This window comes from Brassica napus, chromosome C5 (assembly GCF_020379485.1).
Source record: "Brassica napus cultivar Da-Ae chromosome C5, Da-Ae, whole genome shotgun sequence".
Lineage (NCBI taxonomy): Eukaryota > Viridiplantae > Streptophyta > Magnoliopsida > Brassicales > Brassicaceae > Brassica > Brassica napus.
In genome coordinates this window covers 5,077,320-5,104,499 of record NC_063448.1, presented here as the reverse complement: position 1 = coordinate 5,104,499, position 27,180 = coordinate 5,077,320, and the positions used below count along the sequence as shown (strand labels likewise).

The 27,180-nt window shown below is 34.2% G+C and overlaps 3 protein-coding genes and 1 long non-coding RNA gene across 5 annotated transcripts; 1 reads left to right on the top strand and 3 right to left on the bottom strand.

Annotated features, from left to right (window-relative positions):
• Positions 1-31: 31 nt before the first annotated feature.
• On the bottom strand, positions 32-2,506 carry LOC106401300 (pentatricopeptide repeat-containing protein At1g11710, mitochondrial). The gene has a single exon (XM_013841790.3). The coding sequence runs from the start codon at positions 2,340-2,342 to the stop codon at positions 393-395; it is 1,950 nt and encodes a 649-aa protein (XP_013697244.1). The 5' UTR covers positions 2,343-2,506; the 3' UTR covers positions 32-392.
• A 6,920-nt stretch (positions 2,507-9,426) lies between these two features.
• On the bottom strand, positions 9,427-10,352 carry BNACNNG18100D. The gene has a single exon (XM_013837697.3). The coding sequence runs from the start codon at positions 10,206-10,208 to the stop codon at positions 9,591-9,593; it is 618 nt and encodes a 205-aa protein (XP_013693151.1). The 5' UTR covers positions 10,209-10,352; the 3' UTR covers positions 9,427-9,590.
• Positions 10,353-15,952: 5,600 nt separating this feature from the next.
• On the top strand, positions 15,953-24,744 carry LOC106401016. Of its 2 annotated transcripts, none has more exons than XR_002658847.2 (3): positions 15,953-16,859; positions 17,054-17,570; positions 18,920-19,321. It is a non-coding gene; the product is annotated as an uncharacterized LOC106401016 (long non-coding RNA). The 2 variants fall into 2 exon arrangements; XR_002658846.2 differs by lacking the exon at positions 18,920-19,321 and adding an exon at positions 24,046-24,744 and having other exon boundaries at positions 15,957-16,859.
• LOC106401015 (sterol 14-demethylase) lies at positions 24,598-26,765 on the bottom strand. The gene is made up of 3 exons (XM_013841434.3): positions 26,528-26,765; positions 25,892-26,380; positions 24,598-25,785 (listed from the first exon to the last, which is right to left on the bottom strand). The coding sequence occupies exons 2-3, from the start codon at positions 26,363-26,365 to the stop codon at positions 24,793-24,795; spliced, it is 1,467 nt and encodes a 488-aa protein (XP_013696888.1). The 5' UTR covers positions 26,366-26,380; positions 26,528-26,765; the 3' UTR covers positions 24,598-24,792.
• Positions 26,766-27,180: the final 415 nt, after the last annotated feature.

The window sequence follows — 27,180 nt, the reverse complement described above, 5'->3', positions numbered from 1 at the left end:
ATTATAATTTATTAAGAAAGAGAGAGAGAGATAAGCATTAAGCCATGTGTTGGTTAGTATTATTATTTTATCATGAAAAATGAAAATTAAAAACGTTTAAACACATCATTGCTTAGAGATAATGACATGTAGCAAAATAACAACGGAAGATTTATACAACAATAGTAGTCGCAGCCATTCATTTTTAACTTAAATAGTTATCATTGAGAAGATTCCAACAACATACGTCGTTTACTGAAATGTGGTTTTGTTCTTCTTTCTTTCTTTCTGTATAGCTCGTGACAAAGATATAACTTGGCCACGTGTCAGACATACCTCCGATTTACAAGTCGACGTCAACGTCGACGTCAACGCGTACGAACAAGATGCAAACCATTCTGTGGCACTTTGAACTATGGCTCTCCATCAAGAAGAGGACTAACAACAGATTTGTAAATCTGTTCATGAGGTCTAACTCCATTAAGAACCATGTAATCATGTACCTCAACAACTTCATCTCCGCAGCGATTCTTACTAAACGATGTAATCAGAGTTCCATACGTTATAGAATCAGGAACAACACCTCTCTCAACCATAACCTTCAAAACCTCCTTAGCTTTCTCGCAACACCCAAACTTGCACAAATGATTGATCAAGATATTATAAGTCACCAAGCTAACCAGCTTCTCACCGTCATCCTTCTGCATTTCAGATAAGACACTCACAGCTTCTTCCACGTTCCCGATTTTGAGAGACTCGTTCAACACCGTGTTGTAAGTCACAGCGTCCTTGCTCTCCATAGCCTTCACCACCGCTTCAGCCGCGCCGCTCAACCCTCGCTTGCTTAATCCATTCACAATTGAATTGTATATCACGAGATTAGGCAGCTTCTTCATCTTGATCATACCATCGTACACCTCCACAGCTTTCTCCACCTTCCCTTCCTTTAAGTATCCATCGATCAAAGTACCAAACGAAACCGCGTCAACGCTCAAACCACGAACAAACATACTCCCTAGAATCTGATCACCAACACATCCCATCTTCCTCTCCGTTACAAAATGGTGCATTAGCGTGTTGTAACCAACTACATCTTCCTCAAGTTTAATCCCTCTCTGTAACTTAACAGCTTCCTCCACGTATCCGTTTCTGCATAAACCTCTGATGACAATAGCGTGAGTAAACCTGTCTACCTCCACCTCTTTACTGATCATATCACTCAACACCAACATAGCTCCTTCCACGTCACCTTCCATAAACAGCCAATAAACAAGAGAGTTACACACAACTGTATTCGCCGCAAGTCCTTTACTCGTCATCTCATCGCACAGCCTCAAAGCCTCATCTGCGCTTCCACATCTTCCGTACGCATCAACCAAAGCTCCGTACGTTCTCTCATTACACTCAACACCTGACTTAACCATCTCACCACGGATCCTCTCCGCCAAATCCAACCTCCCAATCTTACAAAACCCGTTGACAACTGTATTATACGTAACATCATTAGGCGAGACAAACCCTCCAGACATAACTCTCATCTTCCCTAAGAGCTCCAACGCGAACTCCATATCTCCAACCTTACAAGCTCCATCAATCATCATGTTAAAGCTAACGACATTAGGCCAGACCCCACGTTTCAACATCCTGTAGAACACTGACAACGCTTCGAGCAACTTACACTCTTTACAAAACGAGTATATAACGAGGTTAAAAGTGTTGACATTCTCAACGTATCCCAAACCATCCATCTCCTTGTAAACGCTCCAGAACCAATCGATCTCGTTCAGATTAATTAAACATCCCATGAAGTTGTTCAACGCGTGGACAGAGACGCTAAACCCCTCTGCTCTGACCTGCTCGATCACTTCACAAGCTCCCTCAGCGTCGCCGTTCTGCGTACAAGCTCTGACCAAAGAGTCAAACACGTCGGGACTCGAACCACAAGGTTCGTAGCTTCGAATCAAACCAGACAAAACATCTAAAGGACTCAACTTTGACATAAGACTCGCCATTACTGACAAAGCATCGTCGAACCTTCTGGACTCAACCAGCAAGTGAACCATCACGCAAGATGCTTCGAAACAAGTCTCGGACACGGTGTTGTTCCCCAGGAACCAGTTGTGGAACTCGAGAGCTAGCTTCGGGGAGGTTCGGAACTGGAGAAGGACTCTGCTTACCAAGGGGTTTGTGAGAGCTGGGGAGAGTTGGTGAAGAGCGTTCCATCTTCTTTGCCTTAGGTTCAAACAGAGGGAACTGAAGAGAATGTCTTCTGGGTCGGGAGGGTTCGAGAACTTCTTAGCGGCGACGTGGAAGGAGCGTACTACCAGGAATCGAGTTCGTCTGAAGAGAACTTGAGCGAACATACAGTAACGGAGAGTCAGATAACGATACTCAATCGAAAGGCGCGAAGAGGGAAAAATTGGGGCGCTGATGAGTGACGCCGGTGGCGGCGACGGCGGTGCCGGTGTGAGCTTCTGTGGAAGAGAGAGAGGTTAGGACTTCAACGAGAAAACGGTCCGAGCTTATATACCCGACGACTTTGATAACACCGGTTTATGAATAACCGAAACTGGTACTGGTGAATCATTTGTTATTCAAAATATTTAGTTTTTATAATTTCTAGTAAATTTTGTTATTTGACATAAATTCTCTCTAGATTTATTTATATCAGTTTTACAAATATACTCATAAGATTCTTAGAATCCTTGTAAAAAAACACAAATAGAGTTTAGTGACCTAATGGCCTAGAAGTATTACAAACACAAAAAGTTTTCTATTACATTTTTATTATCACGTGAAAAGATAATTGTAAAAAAGATTATAAGAACACCATTATCCCTCGATCCCATAATGGGTATCTTATTTTTTTTTAATTGTATTTAATCAATAAAATTGATTAAGCGACTTGATTAAGAAACTGTATATTTGTATGTCTCCATTGCAAATCTCTTATTTTGAGCTTCTTAAAAATAAAATAAAATTAAATATTTTATTAAAATTAAAAATTTTATATTACATAAAACATAATAAAAGATAACATTTTAAACAAAAACTTTTAAATAAAAACATGAGAACAAAGATTATTACAATAAACGATAATTATTTGAAAGAAGCATGGGAGATCAGATGTTGTCTTCGTCACGTCCAAATATACGCCAAATATGTTGAACAAAATCATCTTTCAGTTGTTGATGTATTTGTCTATCACGAATCTTTGTTCGAACACCCATCATATTTGCGATATTTGAAGAGATATATGTAGAATACGTGAGGTTGACATGTGAACTTCCGTGGTCTTCTCCTTGTTGGAACTCTAAAACATTCTCGTTCGTCTTGTACTATCATATTATGGAGTATGATACATGCTCTCATTATCTTTCCAATTTTGGCTTTATCCCAAAACAACGCTGGATTTTTAACAATGGCAAAGCAAGCTTGCAAGACTCCAAAAGCACGCTCGACATCTTTTCGGACAGCTTCTTGACGTTGAGCAAATAAAACTGCTTGCGGACCTTGTGATATAGGAATAGATTGGATAAAAGTTGTCTGTTTCGGATAAATACCATCGGTAAGATAGTAAGCCATATGATACTCTCTTCCATTGACGGTGAAAGTGACATTTGGAGCTTGACCTTTTATTATATCATCAAAAACAGGTGAGCGATCAAGAAAATTGATATCATTTAAGGTACCTGGAGGTCCAAAAAACGCATGTCATATCCAAAGATCATACGAAGCAACCGCCTCTAAAACGATTGTTGGTTTACCCGAACCACGAGAATATTGCTCTTTCCAAGCGGTGGGACAATTCTTCCACTCCCAATGCATACAATCGATGATGCCTATCATCCCAGGATATCCACAATACTCTCCAACATCAAGTAGACGTTGAAGATCAGCCGGTGTTGGTCTTCGTAAGTACTCATCGCCGAACAAATATATTATCTCTTCCACAAAAATTTTCCACACATAACCGAGTTGTTGTTTCACCAAGCCGGAGGTATTCGTTGACCGTATCAGCTGCGGAACCATACGCCAAGACACGAATGGCTGCGGTACACTTTTGAAGGGGAGAGAGACTAATCCTTCCGATAGCATCTTTCGTTTCCCGAAAATATTCAACTTCGTTGGAGAGTCGATTAACAATGTGCATGAACAATGGCTTGTTCATTCTAAAATGGCGTCTGAATAAATTATCAGGATATGTTGGAGTATCACTGAAATAATATTCCATAAACAAATATGCCTTTCTTCACGATTTCTTTCGATATTTGCTCGTTTTTTTTTTTTCTTCGTTCTTCTTGGTCTCCTTTAATAGTAAACTTCTCAAACGCTTTATCAAAATATTGATCAAATTGTTGATCAAAGAGCTCTTCAAATGCATCATCAAACTCCTCGTGTAAAGTGTTTTGAGAAGAAGAAGCCATAGGGGTGAAAAAAAAATATAGAGAAACTTGTGAAAAAGAATTTATATAGAGAGACTTGAGAGTTTGTTTAAGAATAAAAAGAGAGACTATAGGGAGACTTGAGAGTTTGTTTAAGTGTTCTTCTCGGTTTATAAATGATAAAAGAGAGAATATAGAGAGTGTTGAGAGTTTATAAATGAGTTACAAGTCGAGAGATATGTGAGTGTTGAGAGTTTATAAATGAGTTACAAGACACTACAAGACACAAGTGCAATATATAGAAACGAGTCACAAGACATTACAAGAGTGACATTACAAGACACAAGTCTTAACACTAGACGACTTGACACAAAATCGAGACTCTACAAGAGTACAAGACACAAAGTCCGTGACTGCAAACAACAAGTCCGTGACACTACACCACTTCAAACAACAAGTCCGTGATCCTTCAAACGTTTCTGATCTTCTCTATACTTGTCTCTTCTAACACTACACCACTTCAAACAACAAGTCCGTGATCCTTCTCTTTTCTGTCATCGACCAGTGCTCCTGCAATGAAGAAGAACAAGACCATTTTAAATAAAATTGACCTGAACATTAATATAAACACAGTTTTAAGAACAAGAGCAGAGAACATTATATTAAGACAAGCGTTTATATTAAAACTAGAGAACATTATACATACGATGAAACAGGGAAACCAACATGAAGATGAAACATACCGAGACTTAACATGAAAATTAAAGATGAAACAATTCATAACATGAAACATAAACAGAACAAGAACTTGTCTGAGATTTACACTTAAACTAACTAGGAATCAACTCAGCTATGAGTTTCTTCTTCAAAGCTTCATCATAATCAACTAACGGTGCTTGCTTTGCAACAAGACTCTCAAGTATCCTCATCTTGGAAAGCCTTTCCTTCAGTTGCAAATCCACCTTCTTAAGGCTCCACATAGACTGGAAATCAGACAGCTCCTTCCCCTCAACCACCGGCCTCTTTCCACGGGCCTTTGCTGCCTTAACACCTATGGGACGATTCTTTCCCTCATCGTTTTCATTTACTTGCGAGCTTGCAGAATGTGAACCATCCCCACACTTTCTCCTTTGCTGCTTTCATTTTTAGCTGTAGAAGATTAACACCACTTCTGGTCGTGGCGAAGCTCATGCCAAGCATGTTCAAGTGTGAACCTCTTCTTATGGTTGGAGAAGAAGATATCGTGGACTAATTTTAGAACATCATTCTCGTTCATACCACTACTTTTCTTCCTGGTAGCTGCTTCATAAGCACCAAAAAACTTGCAAACTAGATCATTTAGCTTGTGCCAACGTTGCTTGCACGTAGATCCCTCTCGTCTTTCACAGCCTGCAAGCTTAGGACTACAGGACAAGTATGTTGCAACTCGCTCCCAGAAGGCGAGTTACTTTTACTCATTGCCAACAACGGAGTCTTTGCTAGTGTTAAGCCATGAGCTGATTAGCACTATGTCATCTGTTGGCGTCCAGGTCCTTCGTTCCTTACGCTCTGGACGAGGATTGCCACCTTTTTTAGGAACTTCCGATGATGAGAGGGAAACGGTATCTGATAAGTTACCGAATACAACTTTTTGTTAACTATTTAATAGTTCAACAAAGTTAGAAGAGTCCTCAAACGGATTGAAATCCATTTGCGAAGTGAAAGAGAGAGGAGAGAGAGAAGAAAGAGGAGAAAGAGGAGAAAGCGGAGAAAGAGAAGACAGAGGAGAAGGAGAGTGATTGTGCATTCAAGTTTCGTATGTGGAAGAGAAATACATAGATTCAAATTTATGCAAAAAAGAGGGAGAAAAGAGATTGTGCATTCAACACATTCAACCAACGCATTCAACTTTTCTATTTCAAAAGCATCAACTAGAACATCGCTTCTATTAATTACCAACAACCAACACTCAACCAACACTAAATTCAATTCCAAACTAAAGTAATTCGTTTCAGACAAGAGAACATAACCAATTCAATTCAAAACTAAAGCAATTGAAAACTAAAAACAACCAATTCGTTTCAGACAATATCACAGAACCAACTCAAATCATCACAGAAGAAGCTAACTAAATTCATCACACAATTCCTAGCTTACCATTAATCACACAAGATACATAACCAACTCATCACAAAACCTAACTCAATTCATCACATAAACACACTCAAAACATCACAGAATGGTAACACCAACCTGTATTGTAATTGGTGTCCTTTGTTCGAAGAACCTTCCTCGTGTCTCATTCCACAGAACAAATCAAAGCGTATGTGATCCATCCATCCCAGAACACAAAGACAGAAACAAAAAATTGAATCAACATCCACAAACTAAATCAATATTAATAAAGTAGCAACAAAATGTCAATCGATCCAACACAACAAACAAATCAATCCACAGACAGTATCGAACACAACTATAAAATCAATCTCCTAACAGAAGAACTGCAATCTAAGATATGCTTGATTCAAGAAGGCGATTCAGAAGGTTTACCTTTTGATTCGAACCGACCCACCGCAGAGAGCGATCGTCGCTGCCGTAGAGAGCCACCGAGAGACAGAATCTAACCCACTAAACCATATCAAACATTCGATCAGAGCAAGAAGAAGCCTAATCAAAGACGTGCATGATTGAACACCACAAGAACAACTTTACCTTTCGATTCGCGGAGCGAAACAGAGATATAGAACCGTCGACGTCGAGGAGAACCACTGCGAGGGACAGAAACACCGTTTTCCATCGTCGACGACAGAAGCGGAGACAGCCGGAGCTGTTTCGTCAAGGAGCCACCGAGAAGGACATAGTCGCCTTTTCTATCGCATGCAGAGAAATTTAGAGAGAGAGAGAGAGAGAGAAAGAGAGAGAGAGAGAGAGAGAGAGAATGAAACGACGCCGAAGGAAGAAACCGCTCCTCTGGGCTCACACACGCCGACACGTGTCCACGAACATATGCCTCTTCCGTCCCCATATTAAGACACGGTTTCACCTTAATTATGTGTTTTCCATTTATTTTTAATCACAAAATACCATAAGATACGCCCTTAAATACGGTGATAATGATGCTCTAACATGGCTAAACAAATGTTCCCCCATAGTAGACGTATAGACCATAGAATATAAACGAAGAATATACTTTTCTTTTTGTGTTTGGTATAGTTTTAAGAAGTTGGGTCTCTGTCCAATTTGGGCCCCCATGACATCAATGTAGTATTTTTCCCACTCGCTCTACCATATATAATCAGCTGATATCATTTATTTATTCATGACCCATTGGGCACAGTGAAATCACTAGACATAGCTGCACACTTGCTTCACTTCACCTTTCTTCCGTATCTGTTTTCTAATCGGGGTATTTTATATTTGGCATCAAAGTTCAGAGTAATCTGAAAACATCTTATTGTCTAATTATAAAAATTCAGATGTAATGTAACACGAGCTCATTGATTAAATATGTATTTGAAAAATGTTAACTAATTCCATAAACCACAACCAGCACAAACTGGATACTAGAAGTACATGATTTCATTTATCATTTATTGCAAAAAAAAAATCATATGAAGACAATCAGAAGATATGACTTTGTCTACGAAATATTGACATCTAGAACTTATAGCATTCTTGAATTTTTTTCTATAATAATCAATGTTGTTGGATTTCAATGTACTACTTCTAAGAATATAGGAATCAAATTATTGAGAGAGTGATGAACGGTGAAGAGAGGGTTTGAGCAAGATAAGAATGGAAAGAGATGTGTTGAGCCCACACATATGAAGGGCATGACCACAATATAGACTTCTCGATCATATATTCACTCTCAAAGGTCCTTTCTTGAAAAAGGCAAAGGCATTATAACTGACAAAGGGATCGAAAACAATTTTTTGACAAATTTCCCTTCTATTATGCTTTATCACAAGACTCTTAACTTGTGTCACTTTCTTTTGACCCCAATCCATACCCTACCCCCTCCATATCCTCATCATGTCTATATAACATACATGAGTACATACATAAACATATATATATATATATATACATATCATACGTGTGTATTTGAGATTGGTATATAGATCAAAACATAAATCATTTGGCAGTGACTGGTTATCATGTGATGCTTCATCGACCACTAGATCAGTCCATTTAGGTATTTTTCTTCCATGCATCCATAGTTATACAGTCAGAACTCATAAGTAGTTATCTGTTTAGTCTCTCTTCTATGTTATAACTTTTGGTGAAGTGTCTATTATATATTTACTTATAACAAGATGCCATTTGATCAACCATCATGATTTTTGTTGGGAAAATTTAATTGAAAATAGTGTCTTTTCCTACTCGTGAGTGCCCACTTTGAAGTGGATTCTTTGGACAGTTTACCTGTGGACACAATAATGTTGCGAGGACACATCTGTTCTCATTAATTATATACAAACCTGCCTTTCATATCATGTCAAATTATCACTTAATTAATAACCAGATCTAATACTATTTGATAAACTAATCTTTTACTATCATAAATAATACCAGTGCTCTCAGCTCAATCATTAATATCCTTGTTACGTAGAACATGACATATGAATTGGGTTTATCATTATTAATATGTTAATCATATTTAGCTAAAAATGAATACTACGAGGGACAAAATTGTATAACTATTTTTTACCAAAAAAAAGGTAAAAAAAACTGTATAACTAATTTGCGGTTCTGAATAAAATTTTATATTTGCTTTTTCTGCTAATTTAAAGTTTCCGAGGTTCATGTCATGATGATATTTCTTGGTCCAGAACTAATTTATGTAATATTCATAAAAGTTGAAGCCATTCTGTTACAATCATAGATTCGAGCTCGAAAGAAAAAAGTCAATCAAGTCTCTCTCAGGAAATTATCACTCAACCTTTGTAACCTATCGTCTGCCTTGGATCAAGAGTTCTTTGGTAACTTTTAATGATATTGCATTTGCATGAAATAAAATTTTACGCAGCATCGCACATGATCGAGGTTCTTGAGGATTATCAAACAATTAGTTAAGAAAAATAGGAAGAAAAACATTATGCATGGGAAGCCAAATAAGTCTTATACATCTCGCGCTTGGGATTCAAGAAAGTTTCAAAACTAATTCTACACAATAATAAGCAACTTTTTCAAACCTTTTCAGCTGAAAATTTTAAATGTTTTTAATTATATATTGCTACTTAATTAGCCGTAGAACCCTGTTTGGCTCCAAATCGCGTCTCGAACGCGCCTCAGTTCTCGTCCTTTAAGAGTCTTTCCAACTCCTTCGAACACCGACGCGCCGCCGCCAGATTTCCTGCTCCGCCGCTTTTGACTCTTAGCTAGGTACTCGTGCGGCGGCATCATCCCGGATTCTTCATCCTCCTCTTCCTCCGACTCGTGTATCGACTCAACCGAGTTGACTCGGTATATTTTACTCCAGTCCGGCACGTTCACCGGAGCCGACGACGCTAGCTGCCGCTGTCCTTGTCCTCCTCCTCCGCCTCCTCCTACTTCTCCACCGCCAACTTCTCCTACGCCGCGTATCTGATGCACGATCGTCGGCGACGATGACATGTCCTCGAACGCCAGCGACAGACCACCACACACGCGCCCGTTCCTCATCACCGCATCGTGTGAACTCCACGCGCCAAACGATTCGGGCGTATCCTCGGGGCTGTGATCAACGGCGTGTGACCAGACGTCCTCTTCGGTGAGCTCTGATTCGTCGGTGACGGAGTTTCCGTTACTGCCACCGAAACTGTAGCTGCTCCCAAGGTACCTCTCGCTCTGGCTTATCGTCAGCTTTCGAACCCTTGCCATCAAAGCTCCACAATCAGCGATATTTTATGTTAATTACTTTTAAATTAGTTTCTTAAACATTCAGAGATTATATGTAATTGGAGATTTTGCTATAAGTTTTAAACCGAGCGAAATGAACGAGTATATATAGCAAGCATTTTTCTGATCACAAGAGTCCAAAAGAATGTGAGATGAGAGTTAAAGAAATCTAAATATCAAACATACCCCTAATATTATAAAATTACTCACGGAACACCCATGAATATATCTTTTTGCTGGATGCACCCTAATCTTAATTTCTAGAACTGAGTGGTCCTTCTGTAGGGAGTTTGTTTCCACCGTTGGATATTTAATATAAAATCAACTTTTGGATGGAAAAAGTTTGCACGAAAAGTAGTACGTAATAATTTCGTGAATGTGTTTAATATTCTGCCATCTAATAAGCGCAGCGAATTTTTAATTCAGACCATCTATTTTGTCTTTCATCAAATCAAATGAGAATATTTGTGATCTCAAATCTGGTGGTATTTTAATAGTAAGGGATCTTCGTAGGAAACACGAAACAAATGAGGAGTTAAATGGAAAACTTGATAACGTTAATAATAAAAGAAAAAAAAAACGAAAAAGAAAACTGGAATAGTTTCTTGTCTGAGTAATCATTAATGTGGATAAAAGGCCCTCCATTTCCCACACGTAACAGTTAACAGATAAACAATTTGGATACGCTGTAATAAGACTAGACATGCCACGTTACGCGCTGCTGCGAGGCGCGTGTGATTTAGTCGACAGTCACCCAAGAAAGTCTAGGAAACACTTGTTATCAACTTGCCAAATTGGGGGAAAAGTTGCAAATTATAGATCACTCGTTTGGCTAATGAAAAGATTGTTCACGAGACGTTTTTTTTTGTTTGTTCATAATATTTTTATCAAAATTAGAAGAAGTTAGCCAAATTATTTTTGTGCAAGTGCATAACTCAAATTGATCGTTTGTCTACACCGATGCTTAGTTACTACGTTCGTATTAATTTGTATTTTAAAATTTTATATAGTATTGTCTTCAAAATGCCAGTTTTTTCGTGTTCTTCATTATGTTCCAAGTGTCTATTATCTTCTTTTTCAAGGCACGTGACTTGTGGTTATGATCATTCTTGCCTAGATTGATCGCAATCATTGATATTTCCAAACTAGTAAATCATATATACTCGAGTTGAACTGAAATATAAACCTGCATTTTGTTTGAAGATTAATCTGTAGTTGCACCTTTAGTTTCAGTTTGGTTTGAATATTTATCACCTTGAACCAAACTGAGTGAACAAAAATTAGTTCGGACTTACTGTACGTAATTGGATACAACATTTTTTTAATTAAAAATATATATATCGACCCATAAAGGGCAATCGGAACAGTGGTTTTCCGGTATGCCGGAGAAACATTGACAACTAGGTTACAGACGAGCAATCGAAAGGGTCTACAAGCAATCTAAGCAAACAAAAAGTAAAGGACATGGGAAAGAAAAGCACGGATACAACAGCTTGAACCATGTTGAAGCTGAACCGAGCTTGACTATACTTGTCCAGCCCTTATTAAGTTTTAAGTTTGAAACATAGAAAACGTGTTTTAAAATAATTTAATCACAAAATAATTGTTGATCGATCCTCTTCTAGATAAAGCTGGGATGAAGATGGGAATTGATAGAAGAATGAGTTTCTATTTGGTTTTATCAAAAAAATTTGTATAGAAAATTATAAGAAATGACACACATAGTTGTAATCAGATTTTTCTTTTTTGAATTCAATTTAACGTTCAATTCAAAAAAAGATTGTTGATCCTCTTAATTATTAAATTTTTTTCATCCTCAATTTTTCTTTTTTAATCTTATGGATCAATATTTTAACTGCATTAAGCCATATGCAATGCAGTGATCGAGTTAACTATCGGCTCTAAATAATAACCAAAAGAAAATTTTTGCTTAATAACCAAAAAAAAATAAAATTAAGAAACTAATCATCTTTCTTCTTCTCTCTTTTCTTTTTCTTCCTTTGTTTCTTTAGGTAATGGTTAGTTTTATAATGGGAAATTGCACTCTATGGTTCAAAAAACCATTCCCTGGTTCACTAATAACCCGAAATAGTTAGTATATAATGTATATTTTATATAAATAATACATTTCTACTCTTGTCTACACTTAAAATAACCGGTTGAGACAATAGTTTATAGTAAATAATTAATCATTTCAAAACTACATCGTGAACAACTAATATTCACACATAACTCTAAAGGTAATTTTTAATAGTAAATTATATGGAAGGTAAATGGAGTTCTTCTCAGATCTTTTGGAAGAAACCATTTTTATTCACGGCGAAGTTTCTCGGTGAAGAAAAGAGCTTCCAAGAACTCATGCGGAAAGTGAAGAAAAAAAATTATGGGATTTTGAAATCAGGTGATGAAGTCAAAACGAATATGAGATTGCAGAATCACAGGTAGTGAAAATGAAGAACGAGATACTTACATATTTGTGTACATATGTATGGGTCACCATACTATTTAAGATATAGTCATTTTGTTCACATATTTCTATACTATATGAAATAGAACAGTCTGTCGTGCTCTTTGAATTCAACAGCTCATATTTGTAATGAAAAATTAGGAAAACCAAAAAATATAGGAATACCACTTTCCTCTCCTCTTTAAGCTTGCTATCCATAGTCACCTCGCTTGTTTTAACTGTTGCAATGTAATATTTGTTTATTTCTATTTCATTTGATGAGCATAGAATAGAAATGCTATTATACAATATATGAGCATGAATTATGTTTTGTTGTTGTGTCATTTTATATTTTATATTTTAAAAGTAGATTATCACTATGAAAAGTCTATATTGTATAGTATAATATTACATAATATAGTTTAAGATTACATAATATTATGTATATAATTTTGATATTTGGGTTTAGGGCTTATATTTGGGTTGAGAGTTTAGTAATTAGGATTTAGGGTTTAGTATTTGGAAGATGGGGGTTGAGGTTTTGATCAACATTAACTTCTTTCATGCAAGCATAAACATTTCATAACTTCTCCAATATATACTATACTATTTATTTTGTTCTATTCTATTTAGATTTATAGTTGATATTTAGGTTTATAACTCATATTTGGGTTTAGTGTTTAATGATTATGGTTTAGAATTTAGTATTTAGAGGTTGAAAGTGGGTTTAAGATAACTTTATTATTTAGGAATTGAGATGGAGTTGGTGTCTTATATTATTAGGGATTATGGATATGGTTATAGTCTTATACTACTTCGGCCATATGGAATAGAACGTTATGTACCTATTTATGTGGTCACGTTCATAGATAGCTCCTTCATCTTTCATGTATAAATATGTTTGTGGCAAATAAGTGTATGATTTAGGTTTTATTACAGTGCATAATATACCATAAATAAGTGCGTAAGTTGGTGGCATTACGTGATATAATAGTAATAATGATGTTTTTCTCTCATCCATGCATTGTAGCAACTACATCATTCACCTTTTCTTTTTCTACAGGCTACTAATAAAGGATCAGGGTATAACCGACTAAAATAGAAACTAATTGTCAGTGAGTTAATTATGTCAAAATCATTGACATGCACTTAATTTCCCTTCAAAAATTGGTTATAGAGCAAATTAACCCTTTTATAATTTTAATTTATTTTTTTCATTATTTCACCAATTTTTGTCTAATCAAAATCTAGCTGGTGCAGTTAGAAATTTTTCTCTATAGTTACGGAAAACGAGCCGCGGTTAGAGACGATATATATCTAATTATAATTATAATTCATTGGTTCGTAAGGAGATTAACCTTTGACCAAGTTACAAAAAAGGAATGAAATCATACACATAACACATATGTACATTTTGATCGGGAACTCAATCACCTATATATTATTTTAGAAACATTACAACTTTTTTTTGTATCCACATGTCATTACTATAATGATTAATGATTCTTAGAATCATTAGAGAAATATCTTGGTTCATCTAATTATATAATAAGTTTTTTATTAAACTAACAATAAATTCATCATTAATGTATTTTATTATTTTCTTAAATAAAATTTACGGAATTGCCTAATGTGACTAAAATATATATGGCAATTAATGATTTTGAATAATAAAAATTTGATAAAAACTGGTGTATTTTCTATCATATTTGTTTAATTTTAAACTATTAAATAAATTAAACAACCACAATAACCATATAATAAAAATTTACATTTTTATGTAAATGTTATATTTTGAATTTTTACAAACGCTATTAATTACTAAAACTGTTAAAAGTCTCATATTCAAATTTTATGATCCATGGTTTAAAACTTTTCTTATGACAAAATACAAATGATTACAAAAATTATAGAAGTAAAAAGTCTAATTTAATTAATTATTAAGATTAATATATATATCATTTTAAATTAAACTATAAACTATATAAAATACAATATTTTAGTTTTAAAATTTACTTTGAACAATTTTTTTGATAAAAATTTTGAACGATCATTGACAACTTATTTTTTTAAAAAAATTATAAATTACTAAAACTATTAATCCCACAATGAACATTTTGTTATCAGTAATTTAAATTTTTTTTCTATAAAAGATACAAATGATCAAAAAACTATATGAGTAGAAATCATCATTTAATAGACATTAGTATTAAAAATATACTAAAATATATTATCTATGTTAGTATCATTTAAATTTAATAACATATATCCTATCAAATATAAAAAAAAATTATTATTTTTTATTAATAAAATTAATTTATATGTTCTCACCAATTTAATTATATATTTAATATTTACTGACTTTTAATTATTTAATATATATTTATTATTTCATAATATGTAAAAATATTTAATACATAAACTAATTTATATATATATAATATTGATTCTGCGTAAGGTACGAGTCTTGACCTAGTATTTAAATAAAAGTGGAACGTCGAGTAGCTCAAGTATATACTTCACAACTATGACCATTATTTAATTGTTTGAAACAAAACTAAAGAATTGATAATCATTGATTGTTAATCAAAGGCTTAGATTAATTTTAACTTTTAAATAAATACTAAAATTAAAGCAGCTCTCCACTTGTGACGAACATAGTACAAAGAGAGGGAAGGGCCCCAGTGTGTCCACATTGAACGGCTGAGAAGGAGAGACATAGCATGATACACATATCGTAAACACAGAAGCTTCGATTATTTTAACAGATTTGTTTTGGTTTTATTTCTCGTAGTCGTTTTGATTTGTTATTTATTTTACAGATTTTTCCCTCTTTTGTACCCATATTTTTATAAGCAACTTAGAGTATTTGTTTGCAATCGTATTAAATATTAAATAGGGTTAATTTTTTTATTTATGACATGGTTTAGTACACATACACAATATTAAATAGGGTTAATTTTTGAATATTCTGGTTTGTGTATGCTTACAAAAGAGAATATCCTATTCTAACATGTTTTAGACATATATTAATTCGACTAATATTCTTCATGAATTTGTCAGTTAGGCAGAACGACAAAGTCAATTAGAAATCTCCATGTTATATTTTCCGTGAACAAATACTCTTTCAACGATGTCAAAAAAAAAAAACTCTTTCAATGTTTACCAAAAAAATACTCTTTCAATTATGGATTAAATAAATAAAATGACACAAAAAAGATCAGCTAAAATTATAATTTTCCATGTTTAGTTAGATTGATTATCTTAGAGCACCCTTATCGCGGTAGTTAAGTGGGGTTTCTTAATTTAATTGAGATTAAAAATAAAAGAAAAATCCCTATTTAGTGAAGTAACGTCGCTTAATTAGGTCCTCTAAGAAATGTTTCCAACTAGACACGCGTCGCAGAATCAGATGTCTAGTCTCTCTCATCTCCATCTTTCTCCCCACTTCGTGTTCTCCGTCGGTTTCGAAACCGTGAAGAAGGGCGATTGATCTCTCCTCGACAGAAGATTCAGACGACGATTCCGTGTCTCCTCCTTGATCTCTCGGTGGTCGGCGTGATTCTCGTTGTCTCTCTGGTGGCTGTCGTCGGCGACTCCGCCTCTCTTTTGTGATCTCTCCTCGACACAGAGAAACACTCGGGGTCTCACTCCTCGAGGACTCCGCCTATGTTTCCTCATCGACGATTAAACCATCCATCTCTCTCTCTCGACGGTTCTCAACTTGGCGAGCTCTGTCTGGGTAGCTCAACTTGACGAAAGAAAAACGGCGACCTCTATTTCGTGTTCTGTCTCATCGAAGCATCAAATCGGCGACAGTTGGTGCTCGGTCGAATGAATCAAAAGGTAAAGAACTGTTTTTTGTTTGTATGTCTAAATCCTTTAATTCATGTTTGTCTTAAATTGATCTTAAATATCGGTCAATTTGTGATTATGTCGCTTGTGATTCTTAGTGAAATATTTCAGTGAAATTGTCTTTGATACATTTGTGATTCGTTGTAAAATTCATTTGTGATTCTCGGTGAATTTAAATCATTTCTAATTCTCAGTGAATGTTTTCTCTTGTGTTTGTTACATACCGGTCAATTTGTGTGGGAGATGGAAGGAACCTCCAAGAGACATGAAGGCTTAACTAACAAGTGAACCTCGAAGAGACATGAAGTCTCGGCTAACCATCACCAAACCAGGTAATAAATGATTCCTTTAGCTACACATTGATGTTGATTCCGAATCTGTCTGAAATGAATGGCTTTTCAATCTGGTTTGAATTGAATACTTGTTAATAAATGTTTTGGTTAGTAGTAGATAATAGTTGAGTTAGATAATAAATTGATGGTTAGGTCTGATAGAATTTGGTGTTTAAGTGTGATTATTGTCTTAGTTATATGTCTAGTCGTGGGGGTTGAGCATGATGAATGTTGTGATCAATGATGATCAGAAGCTCATTTCTTTTCTCTCTTCTATTAAAGACATTCCTTCTTCTCTTCGATCATTCAAACACTCCTTCCATTTCCTTTTTATCAAGAAAACACATTCCTTTTCCTTCTGTTCCATCTCTCTTCTTTAAAAAAAAATCAGATATGGATGGTACTTCATATCAAAACTTTGTTGATCTTCTACAAAGTCAAGAAGATACTAGCTTCGGTTTTCAATCTTCTGGTACACATCTGTCTCGCACTCAAGCTCATGAAGTCACTAACTTGGAAGAAGACACTCCTCCTGGGCATAAAGAAAAAAGGGCGTGGACACCTTCAGATGCTGTAGTTCTCATCAGTTCCTGGTTAAACACCAGTAAAGATCCTGTGGTCAGGAATGAGCAAAAGTCCGTTGCTTTCTGGAGTAGAATAGCAGCGTACTACGCGGCTAGTCCCAAGGTGGCTGGGACTGAAACAAGAGAGGTCAGTCAGTGCAAGCAGAGAATTTTTTTTTTTTTTTTTAATTTTTTAAGAAACACTAAATAAGAAACTTGCAATGGAGACGCTTATTGTCCGGGTTTCTTACTTAAGTCTCTAACTTCACTTTAACTAATTAAAAGCACTAAAAAATTATTTAGAGATCCACATTGAGTCTTTAGGATAAAGATGCTCTTACAATTTGACGGCGTTCTGTTTAGCAGAAAAAGGGGCTACATAGTTCATTATGTTTGTAAATCCATCGCGTATATGGTAATTGTAGATGACTCATGAGTGGTATTCCACTCAATAACGCTTAGGAAGTAAAGAAAAACATAAAAATAAAAAATACAATCAGATATAATAAAAGTAGTGATAGAAACAGATACAATATTTTTTTAAAAAAAGATACAATAAAAATTAACAACCAAAAATATTGCGTAATATATATATATATATATATATATATATATATATATTTCTATATTACACGTCTAAATCAATGTAGGGATATATATTTTTAATTTGACAATTTTTTTTGTCAATAATATATAAGTCAGGTAAGTTGTCTTTTTTGCAAGATGAATAAGTTCATTATGTTGTTCTTACTCACTAACCCCACAATAGACCCCTACTACCTCTACGGAGTTTGTAATCTACTGTATTTTTAAAATGACATAAATAGATCAATTGTATAATCAAGCTATTCATAATTTTATATTATGAATGATAGGACACACAGTTTTCAATCCTATTATTTACGAATTTATTCTGTGTAAAACCAGACAGTTGAATCCTCGTGATTTTCTTCCACAATACATTTGAATGTTTTTATCTCCTCCAAATTCATTGTTACGATAATGAGAAACGTTCTCATGTGAAATATCCAGTTTAAGTTAAAATGTTGAGGTGTGGAAAGATTATAAATCTAATTTATAAAAGCAAACCCTTGCAGAAGCTGACGAGCTTAGCCATCTTCAAGTTTTTAATATAGTATTCAATTTGGAAATCGAATTTCTTGGAGTTGGAAAGTATAAAGAGAATAACATGATTTGGCCATGTGCAATCGTAACGCCGGAAAAAGATTGGATCTCTAGATTCAATGGATCATTAGAAACAAAAAAGAAAAAGATAATACAGTTTTTATGTTTTTGTTAAATTCATTTGAGAAAGAAACAAACAAAACAAGTGACAAAATACCAGAAAAAAAAAAATCTTCCATGTAGAGTTCAACATTTGGAAAACAATGACAACAAAGCACAACAAGAGGTTGACATTGATAATTTCCGTGTTCTACACTAACAGACTTAACTTACAATAACAAGTTTGCTCACAATGTTTAGTTTATTTTGCAGTAGTTCTCTCTAAACTTCCAAGATGCAATGATTAAAGATATAAGATAAGATTATAAATGTAACCATGTCCCTGAATCGTGGGAGCACTCTGGCATGATGATTGGTTTGAAGGATACACTTGTTTCTTTGTTGTTGATCTTGAAGCTCAAATATACCACACTATGAAAAAGTTGTCGCGGATGGCCGTCTTCGTAGGTTCCCCACACTATCAAAATCGCATATGTGTCCCTTTGTTCATCTAACATGAATTGATGTAGTGCGGATTGGTCCTGTTAGTGTGGACTGATAAATGTTACAAAATTTATCAGTCCGATTCTGTTAACCGAGACTACAATGTCTCCAGCCTTTATCAACTTGCCGTTTTGTTAAAGAACCAGCTTGACTTATTCGCTAGACTGCGAATGATAATGCTGTCTAATTAGTATGAACACATCGTTAAAAAATAACTCTGAAAATTCTTCAAACGATATTTTTGAGAGGATGATCTTTGCATAAGTAGACATTAACCTAAGCTTAGATGCTTCAAACAACATATCTTACTAACCGGTAAATTCAAGAATATAATTAGAGCCATCTATATTACTTTTAGAACATTAGTTATCCTTAAGAGACACAAACTCAAAATTGTTGGCTGCATCTTCCAAAGATCTTGCCATCTTAATCAAACCTTCAACTCTTTTCAACTTCATCTCCTCAGGTCCCACTTTTCTTGCCATCAACAAACACTTCTCTAACTCATCAACAAACTAATTCATCTCTTCATACTTTTCCAAGAAAGTTTTGAATCCATCAACTTAACCCTAACACTTTCCTCCCTCCACAATTCAGCCATTTGCAACATCTGCATCTCCTCCTCCGTCTCATCCCATTTTCTTCTTGTTTCTGCGTTCAAATCATCGATCCTCGTCACCAGTTCTTCGCACACCTTCTCCAGTGTGTCTCTTTCTCTCCTTAGCCGACTCACTGATGATTCCATATCCCACATCTTCTTCTTTAACGTATCACTAGAATTCGACCCGAGCTTTGCAAACACGGAATATTTTATGATGAAAATTCAACTAATAACTTAACAAACATTTTGTTAATTTGTAAGAATTTTGTGTATTTAAAATATTTTTGCATTTAAATAAGTCCTTTTAAATTTGACATGAACTCGCGGTCAAACCGGTCAATCCAGTGATCCGATAATTCGGTGGATGACCGATATGTAATTCAATTTGATTCAAATTATTATATTTTCATATTTTTTATATTTTAATCCAAATTTTAAAGTTTATTATTTTGCAATTTTATAAAATTATGACGTTTCTAGAAAATTTTGATAGAGAATATAATAGATATAAAATAATTAAGAACTATAAATATGTATTGATCATATTACTCTTTTTATACAGCTTAATTAACTTTATTATAATTGTTTGTGTAATTTATCTTGTTAATTATTTGGTTTACATTATAATCAGTTTAAATTTGTTGTTAACAATTAGTGTTAAGCATTTTTTCTTTAGATAACATATACAGTAGAACATCTATAAATTAATGCTCTTTAAATTAATAATCTCTATAAATTAATAAATTTCACCGGTCTCAACTTGGACCGGTTCAAAATTTGACACAAATCTATAAAATAATAAGATAATAATTTTTTAGAAAAATCTATTTAAATATATGGTCCCATTAAAATTATAAATTAATAATTTATATGTATACATATTTTTTATAAGTAGAACCTATTATTATATTATTTTTTTATATTCACAAAATAATTATTTTTATACTTTCTTAACACTTCAAATATTTTTGATGAGATTTAGTAATATTATATCTAAAACCACATTTTATGTTCTATACAATATATATCATATATACCAAATAATATAATAAAATTAAGATAAATGTCAAATTTAAAAAAATAACAATTAATGTCTATACACTAAAATCAAATATTTTTTTATCTTATAATAAATATATCTTAAAAAATAAATCTAAATAAGGAAATTTTTGTAAATTAATATCTCTATAAATTAATAAAATTTTAAAGTCCCAACATTATTAATTTATAGAGGTTATACTGTATATTGAAAATTTTAAAAATTAATTTTATTATTATATTTATTGTACAATGTATAACGTTTATATATATATATATATTTTTTTTTTTTTTTTTGTGAAATGGATATTATTGAATTATTATGTTACTTAAATAAATGATATAACCATTATTTAGGAAATATAAATGGTTATATAACATATATATTGAACATTTTCAAAATTATTTTGTTATTATATTTATTGTATAATGTATAACGTTTATATATATTGTGTAATGGATATTATTGAATTATTATGTTACTTAAATAAATGATATAACCATTATTTAGGAAATATAAATGAAATAATGCATTAATTTAATTGATTTATTATTGATTGAAATGTTTTGTATATTTAAACATGTAAAAATAAGTTCTATTTATTTTCATTGTTTCATAATTTATTTGAATTTTTTCAGTTATTTAATTTATCTAAATAATTTGGAAGATATTTGTTAAAAATTATTAAAAAGATGAGATCTAATATTTTATATTATTTGGATACAAGATTAATTATAGTGTTGTTTGGAAATATGGATAGTAGTATAAAGAAAAGAGTATATTGTTTGGAAACATGAATAATAGTATAAATAAAAAAATACTAGATTTTGACTCTTGCACCTGTACGGGTGTTTACTTTATTTTTTATATAAATATATATTCGTTGTAAGTAGATAGTGTTATATATTTTCTATTAAATGTTATTTTGTTTTTCTTATAAGTATAATATAATATTACATATATTGTTTTTTATCAAAAATATATTGTTATTTATTTTTATGTCACTATTATATATCATATATGTGTCATCAGTTAATTAATGTATTTTACACGTACCATCATATAAGTACTCGTATAATTAATAGTATTTTATACGTATCATCATGTAAATAATCATATATATTATATATTTTAAAAATTAATGTGAAATATAATAACCATAATTTAAGTTGGTGTTTGAAATTAGACTTTGTATTGTATTTTTTTTATATATATATTTTTAAAAAAAGTTATAATGGTTATTGGAAAATATTTTCGTAAAAACCAGTTTCTGAATATATTATATTTTTGAATCACTTTTGATATAAATCAATTTTAAATTAATATTTTGATTTGAAATATGTATTTAAAAGTTTAAATTTTGTTTTATGATTATTTTTGACAAAAGATATCTTTAGGTAATTAGCTTGGGCTATTTTCGTATATTTTAAAGCTGACCCAAATATATAGTTTTTCGTAGTATAATGAACTTCTAAAAAAAATTTTAATAACATAAACTCATTACTCTTTTTACTTAAGATAATGTTATTCATCTTTCCAAACAATATTATATTTTTTTTACTGATATCTATGTTTCCAAACACTTCATTAAAATATTTCTATTTTAATAAGATAGATTAATGATTTAATGTAAGTTTAATTATAAAGTAGGAATGTGTATTTAATTAAAAAACTTACAAAATAAATGTTATGTCACAGTGTTTCTGTTTTAGCAAGATATGTTTTAATAAGATAGATCTCGGTATTAGCTCTTTTCATTTCCTCCCTCTCTTTGCTTAACTTCTTTTTCAAGTAATCAACAAGTGGATCAGTGTTTTCTTCCCGGATTATTCTTTGGTCTCTGATGAAAGATCTAATATTTTCTGTGGATCCAAATTTTTCTGTCTCAAGCTCTTTGATTCTAGATTGAGCCTTCCATAACTCGGTTTCAAGACGAGGAACGAGGCTACCGTCTAGATACTCGTGTTCGTGAAACTTCTCACTAGGTTCAACGGAGTAGTACGTTCTGAATGATCCTAAGTCCCACTTAGTTATTCTCTCCATCTGCAACATCGTAATTAAATTAGATAGACTTCATGTTCTCTAGACAAATATGTTACGACTATATCATATGGGAACCAACTCATGTTTATTGATGTGACAGTGGCCAGTGTGCACAAAAGACTGTTTCTGTGACTTCTGTCTCTTTTTGGAGGCTGAGAAGAATAGTTTGGTTAGGACTTGGCTGTTTTTTATTTACCGGTTAATGTCAGACTAACTCGTCATGGACCGAACCTAATCTCTTAAACTTAAGAAACCAAATCAAGATTATGGTGGCAGGAGTTTGTATCCTAGTAGTTTGTAAAGATGCCGTTAATTAGTGTCATAGTCTAGTGTTCAAAATTAAGGGTCTGACTTGTTTTCCCGCTACGACCCGCAAACGCAGCTTTTACGGTTGGTAGCGGTTGACAGCTTTTTGAAACAATCATACAAACCGCTACAAATCGCTCCAAACCGCTCTGAACCTCTTAATATCAAAAACTGGTTTCCGCTAACGTTTACTGTTGCAAGTGGAAAAATAAAAATAAAATTATTTTTAAAATGGAAATATTATAACTTAAAAATATGTTATAACTTAAAAATATGTACATATTTTATATATTAACTAAAATTCACAAACAATATCATAATTTGTTTTATAAAAACTTTAAACCAACTATTTATTAAAAAATTAAACATTATAAATCTTCAAAACAAATTTTATTAAAATTATAACTTTCAACTAATTTAAATTTTCTATACATAAACATAATATTTTTATTAATCATATTATATTGTTAGTTATTATATTTTATATACTATTTTTAATATTTTTATAATGTTATAATATGTTAATATGGATAATTTATTATTAAACCGCTGTAATATCTTATAATCAACCAGTCACAAATATCCCGCAAACGCAACAATTTTCAAACGTTGTGCCATTCATACAAAACGCTTAATAACGCTTGAAACCGCAACCATCCGTGCAACCGCTGCATTTAAATCAGTCCGGCAGATGTGCGTGTTTGTGAATTGTGAGTGATGAAGAAGGGCTAAATATCGGTCGGACCAGGAGAAACCGGATTGATTTAACACATTACAATAACCAAATCACTTAGAATATACGTACCAAGTGTAGGCAAAGAAAATCAACCTAGAGAAATCTCAGAAACCAAACCAACTGATCAGTGATCACTAACCTGATATAGCTAAAACGTTTTTCTTTTGAAGCCTTGACGCAAGCTTCCTCGCCGAGACTTTGAATCCTTTTGATTGAGGTTGTTGGAAGAAATATTACAACGGCATAAAGTGTCAGTTCTTGTCTCTCTGGTAACTAGACTATGCGACGGAGGAGATGTGAAGGCGTCCGGATACATATAAAGAATAATATATACACAGATACATCTGGATCTTTACATTGAATCATAATGTACAATATTAAGAAACAAAATCTGTATCATTTAAGACAATGATTTGGTACCACATTTGGTCTCTTTACATCTGTATATGCTGTTGTTATCATGTTTCAAATAAATGCTTATGATTTAGTAACAAGTTCTGAACGTTTTACTCGTCTAGTAATAAGATAATGTTACATTTTTCTTATGAATGTGAATTATTGAAACTTGATTTGGTTGTTGGACAAAAAATTTCACACCTTCTTTTCAACATCACCAATATCTTTTTGAATCCACATTATATGTATGCAGATTATAAAGAAACACAATCAGGTCTTCAGAGTAGGCTCATCTCTCATAACTAGCATAGTTACAGAGCGTAAACTAAACAAGTTTTGCATCAAATCTCCATTGGAATTAGAACAATCTCAGAAACAACAAACTTAGAAAGCTAGAAATCAAGAGTCACTTAAAGGGCAAAAAAAAACAGGTAAAGAAACAGAAGAACAAACCAACAGCAATACTAAAACCAGAGAGGGACAAAAGCAAAAGTTGCAATACAACCTTAAACCCTGTCTTTTTAAGACAGTTGGCGACGCTTGTAACGCACCATCACACTGCCTTTAACGCCAACCACCATAGCGTTCCAGTCGATCTCAGGGAACGGTGAAACCAACTCAAGCTCAAAGTTCCTCAGCAAATGACTCCATATGGCTTTGATCTGCAGGTAAGCAAAGGGCTCTCCAAGACACCCGTGCCTACCTCCACCGAACGAAATGTACGAAAACGCTCCTGCGGCTTTGTCCTCTTCTCTTCCAGGAGAGAATCTATCCGGATCATAGCTGTCAGGGTCCTTGAAGATATGCGGCAAGCGGTTGGCGAACGCAGGCGAGGTCGCAACGATATGACCCTTCGGGATGTCAAACGTCTTTCCATCACGAGCCGTCACGCTGAAGTCACAGTGGGAGGCTCTCATGAGCATGATCAACGGAGGGTGAAGCCTCAACGCTTCCTTGATGCAACGGTAGAGCACATCCATCTCGGACAAGATGTCGTGATCGATCTTGTCTCCGTGTTTCTCCATCAGCTTCCTCTGCTCATCCAAGGCAGCGGAGAAGTACTCTTTGTACTTCATCAGGTACGCACCTGTCCACGTGGAAGTGATGGAGCTCGTGTGCTGTCCTGCAAAGAGAGCGGCGATGAGCAGACCGGTAACCTCGGACTCCGTCGTCTGCCTCCCGTCTTTGTACTTCGACTCGATGAAGCACTGCAACATGTCGTTCTCGCATTTCCCGGAGCGTTTTCTCGACCCAATGATCTTTGTAAAAATCTCGGAGAGCTTTTCACGTGCACGGTCCCTGCGACGGTGAGCTGGAATTGGGAGGTAAGGGAAGAGAACGCTGATGGGAAGCATGCCGTTGTCAAGGTCGTGGAACAAAGCGGACACGTCATCAAAAAGCTGGTCACGAACTTCACGACCTAGTAAACATCTGCTTGCGGTTAAGATGATGAGCCGCTCTAGCTCAGTCTTTAGATCCACTTCACCACTCTCTCCCCATTTCGAGAAAAAATCCTACCAAAGAAAACAAACGCAAGCATTAACCATTTGTGTTAGAGGTCCCCAGTTCAAGTAACCGAAACTAATATTAGTTTTGCTTAGTGGAAAGCTTTAATAATACCTGAGCTTCCGTAACCATCATCTCCACATAGCCTTTCAACTTGTTAACCCTTAGAGCCTCGGTGAAGAACCTGAACTGCTCCTGGCGAACGGTGTAGTCGACGTCGAAGACAACACCAGGGCCAAAGGTAGGGACATTGAACTGGTAGACTTCCTGCTGGCTGAGATCAGACTCGGGGGCTTTGAAGAAGTGGGCGGAGACTTCGGGGCCGATGAGAAAGGTCATCTTTTTGTGGAGGAGGTTGACTGTGAAGACGCTTCCTAGCTTGGGGTACTCGTCTCTGAGCATAACGATGGGTCCTTTCAAGAAACGGAGGAGGCTTCCGATGAGGGGAGGCCACGCTTTGAGAGTGGGAGGGAGACGCTTCTTCTTGGAGGAGGATGTGAAGAAGGAGAAGATGAGTTTGGCTATGACGAGTGTCGCCACTATAACCAAACCCGTCTTCAGTAGATTCTTGTCTGAATCCAATTCCATTTTTTTTATTTTTTCCTGTCACGAAAGAAAAGTCAAAAATCACACATCACGATGCAAGTAGTTAGATCAGATCTTGATTGGTTCAGATTGGTTCGTGACTGATCTAATCTAGTGTAGTGAAGATCGAGACGTAAAGCATTGTGATAAATCGAAAAAGCTTACTTTGGAGAAATCAAATGGATAACGATGATACGAGTTTTAGAGACGGCGCGTGAAGAAGAAGAAGGAGAAGAAGAGACGGCTCTTCAGAGATGCTCTCTCTCTCTCACGATGGAGAAACAGTCGCTTTCCACGCTCAAGTGAAGCTGCTTTCTCTCTCGCCTGTTTATTTCTACTCTTTATTTTTTTCCATTTTTTTATTTTCTAAAATGAAGGGCAGCACAAGTGGCATTTTTATTTATTTATTTTCTTAAGATTTTGTTGATTGGATGGTATTTATATTTTCAGTAAGAGAAAAACCAACGGCGGTAAATGGTTTATCATTACGAAATGCAAAAAGAAAGATAATGATTTTTCTAATAACACTATGCAAGGGGGTTTGAATTATGAAAAACATATTAATGATTTATATTATAAAGTCTTTTTTTTGTTGTATGAATTCGTTACTAGTGTTCGTGATTTAGAACGAAGATGCCATCGTACACCTGTCCAGATCATGAGATCATGAGATATTGAGATATCTTCTTCTTACACGCTTGTGGTAATTTTTATCATGTACCTCTTCTCCCTTTCTATTTGGATTCTCACGTTTTAACTCAATCTCTTCTTCACGTTCTCCCTTTTTTTTTTTTTTTTGTTATTTGGTGGAAAAACGG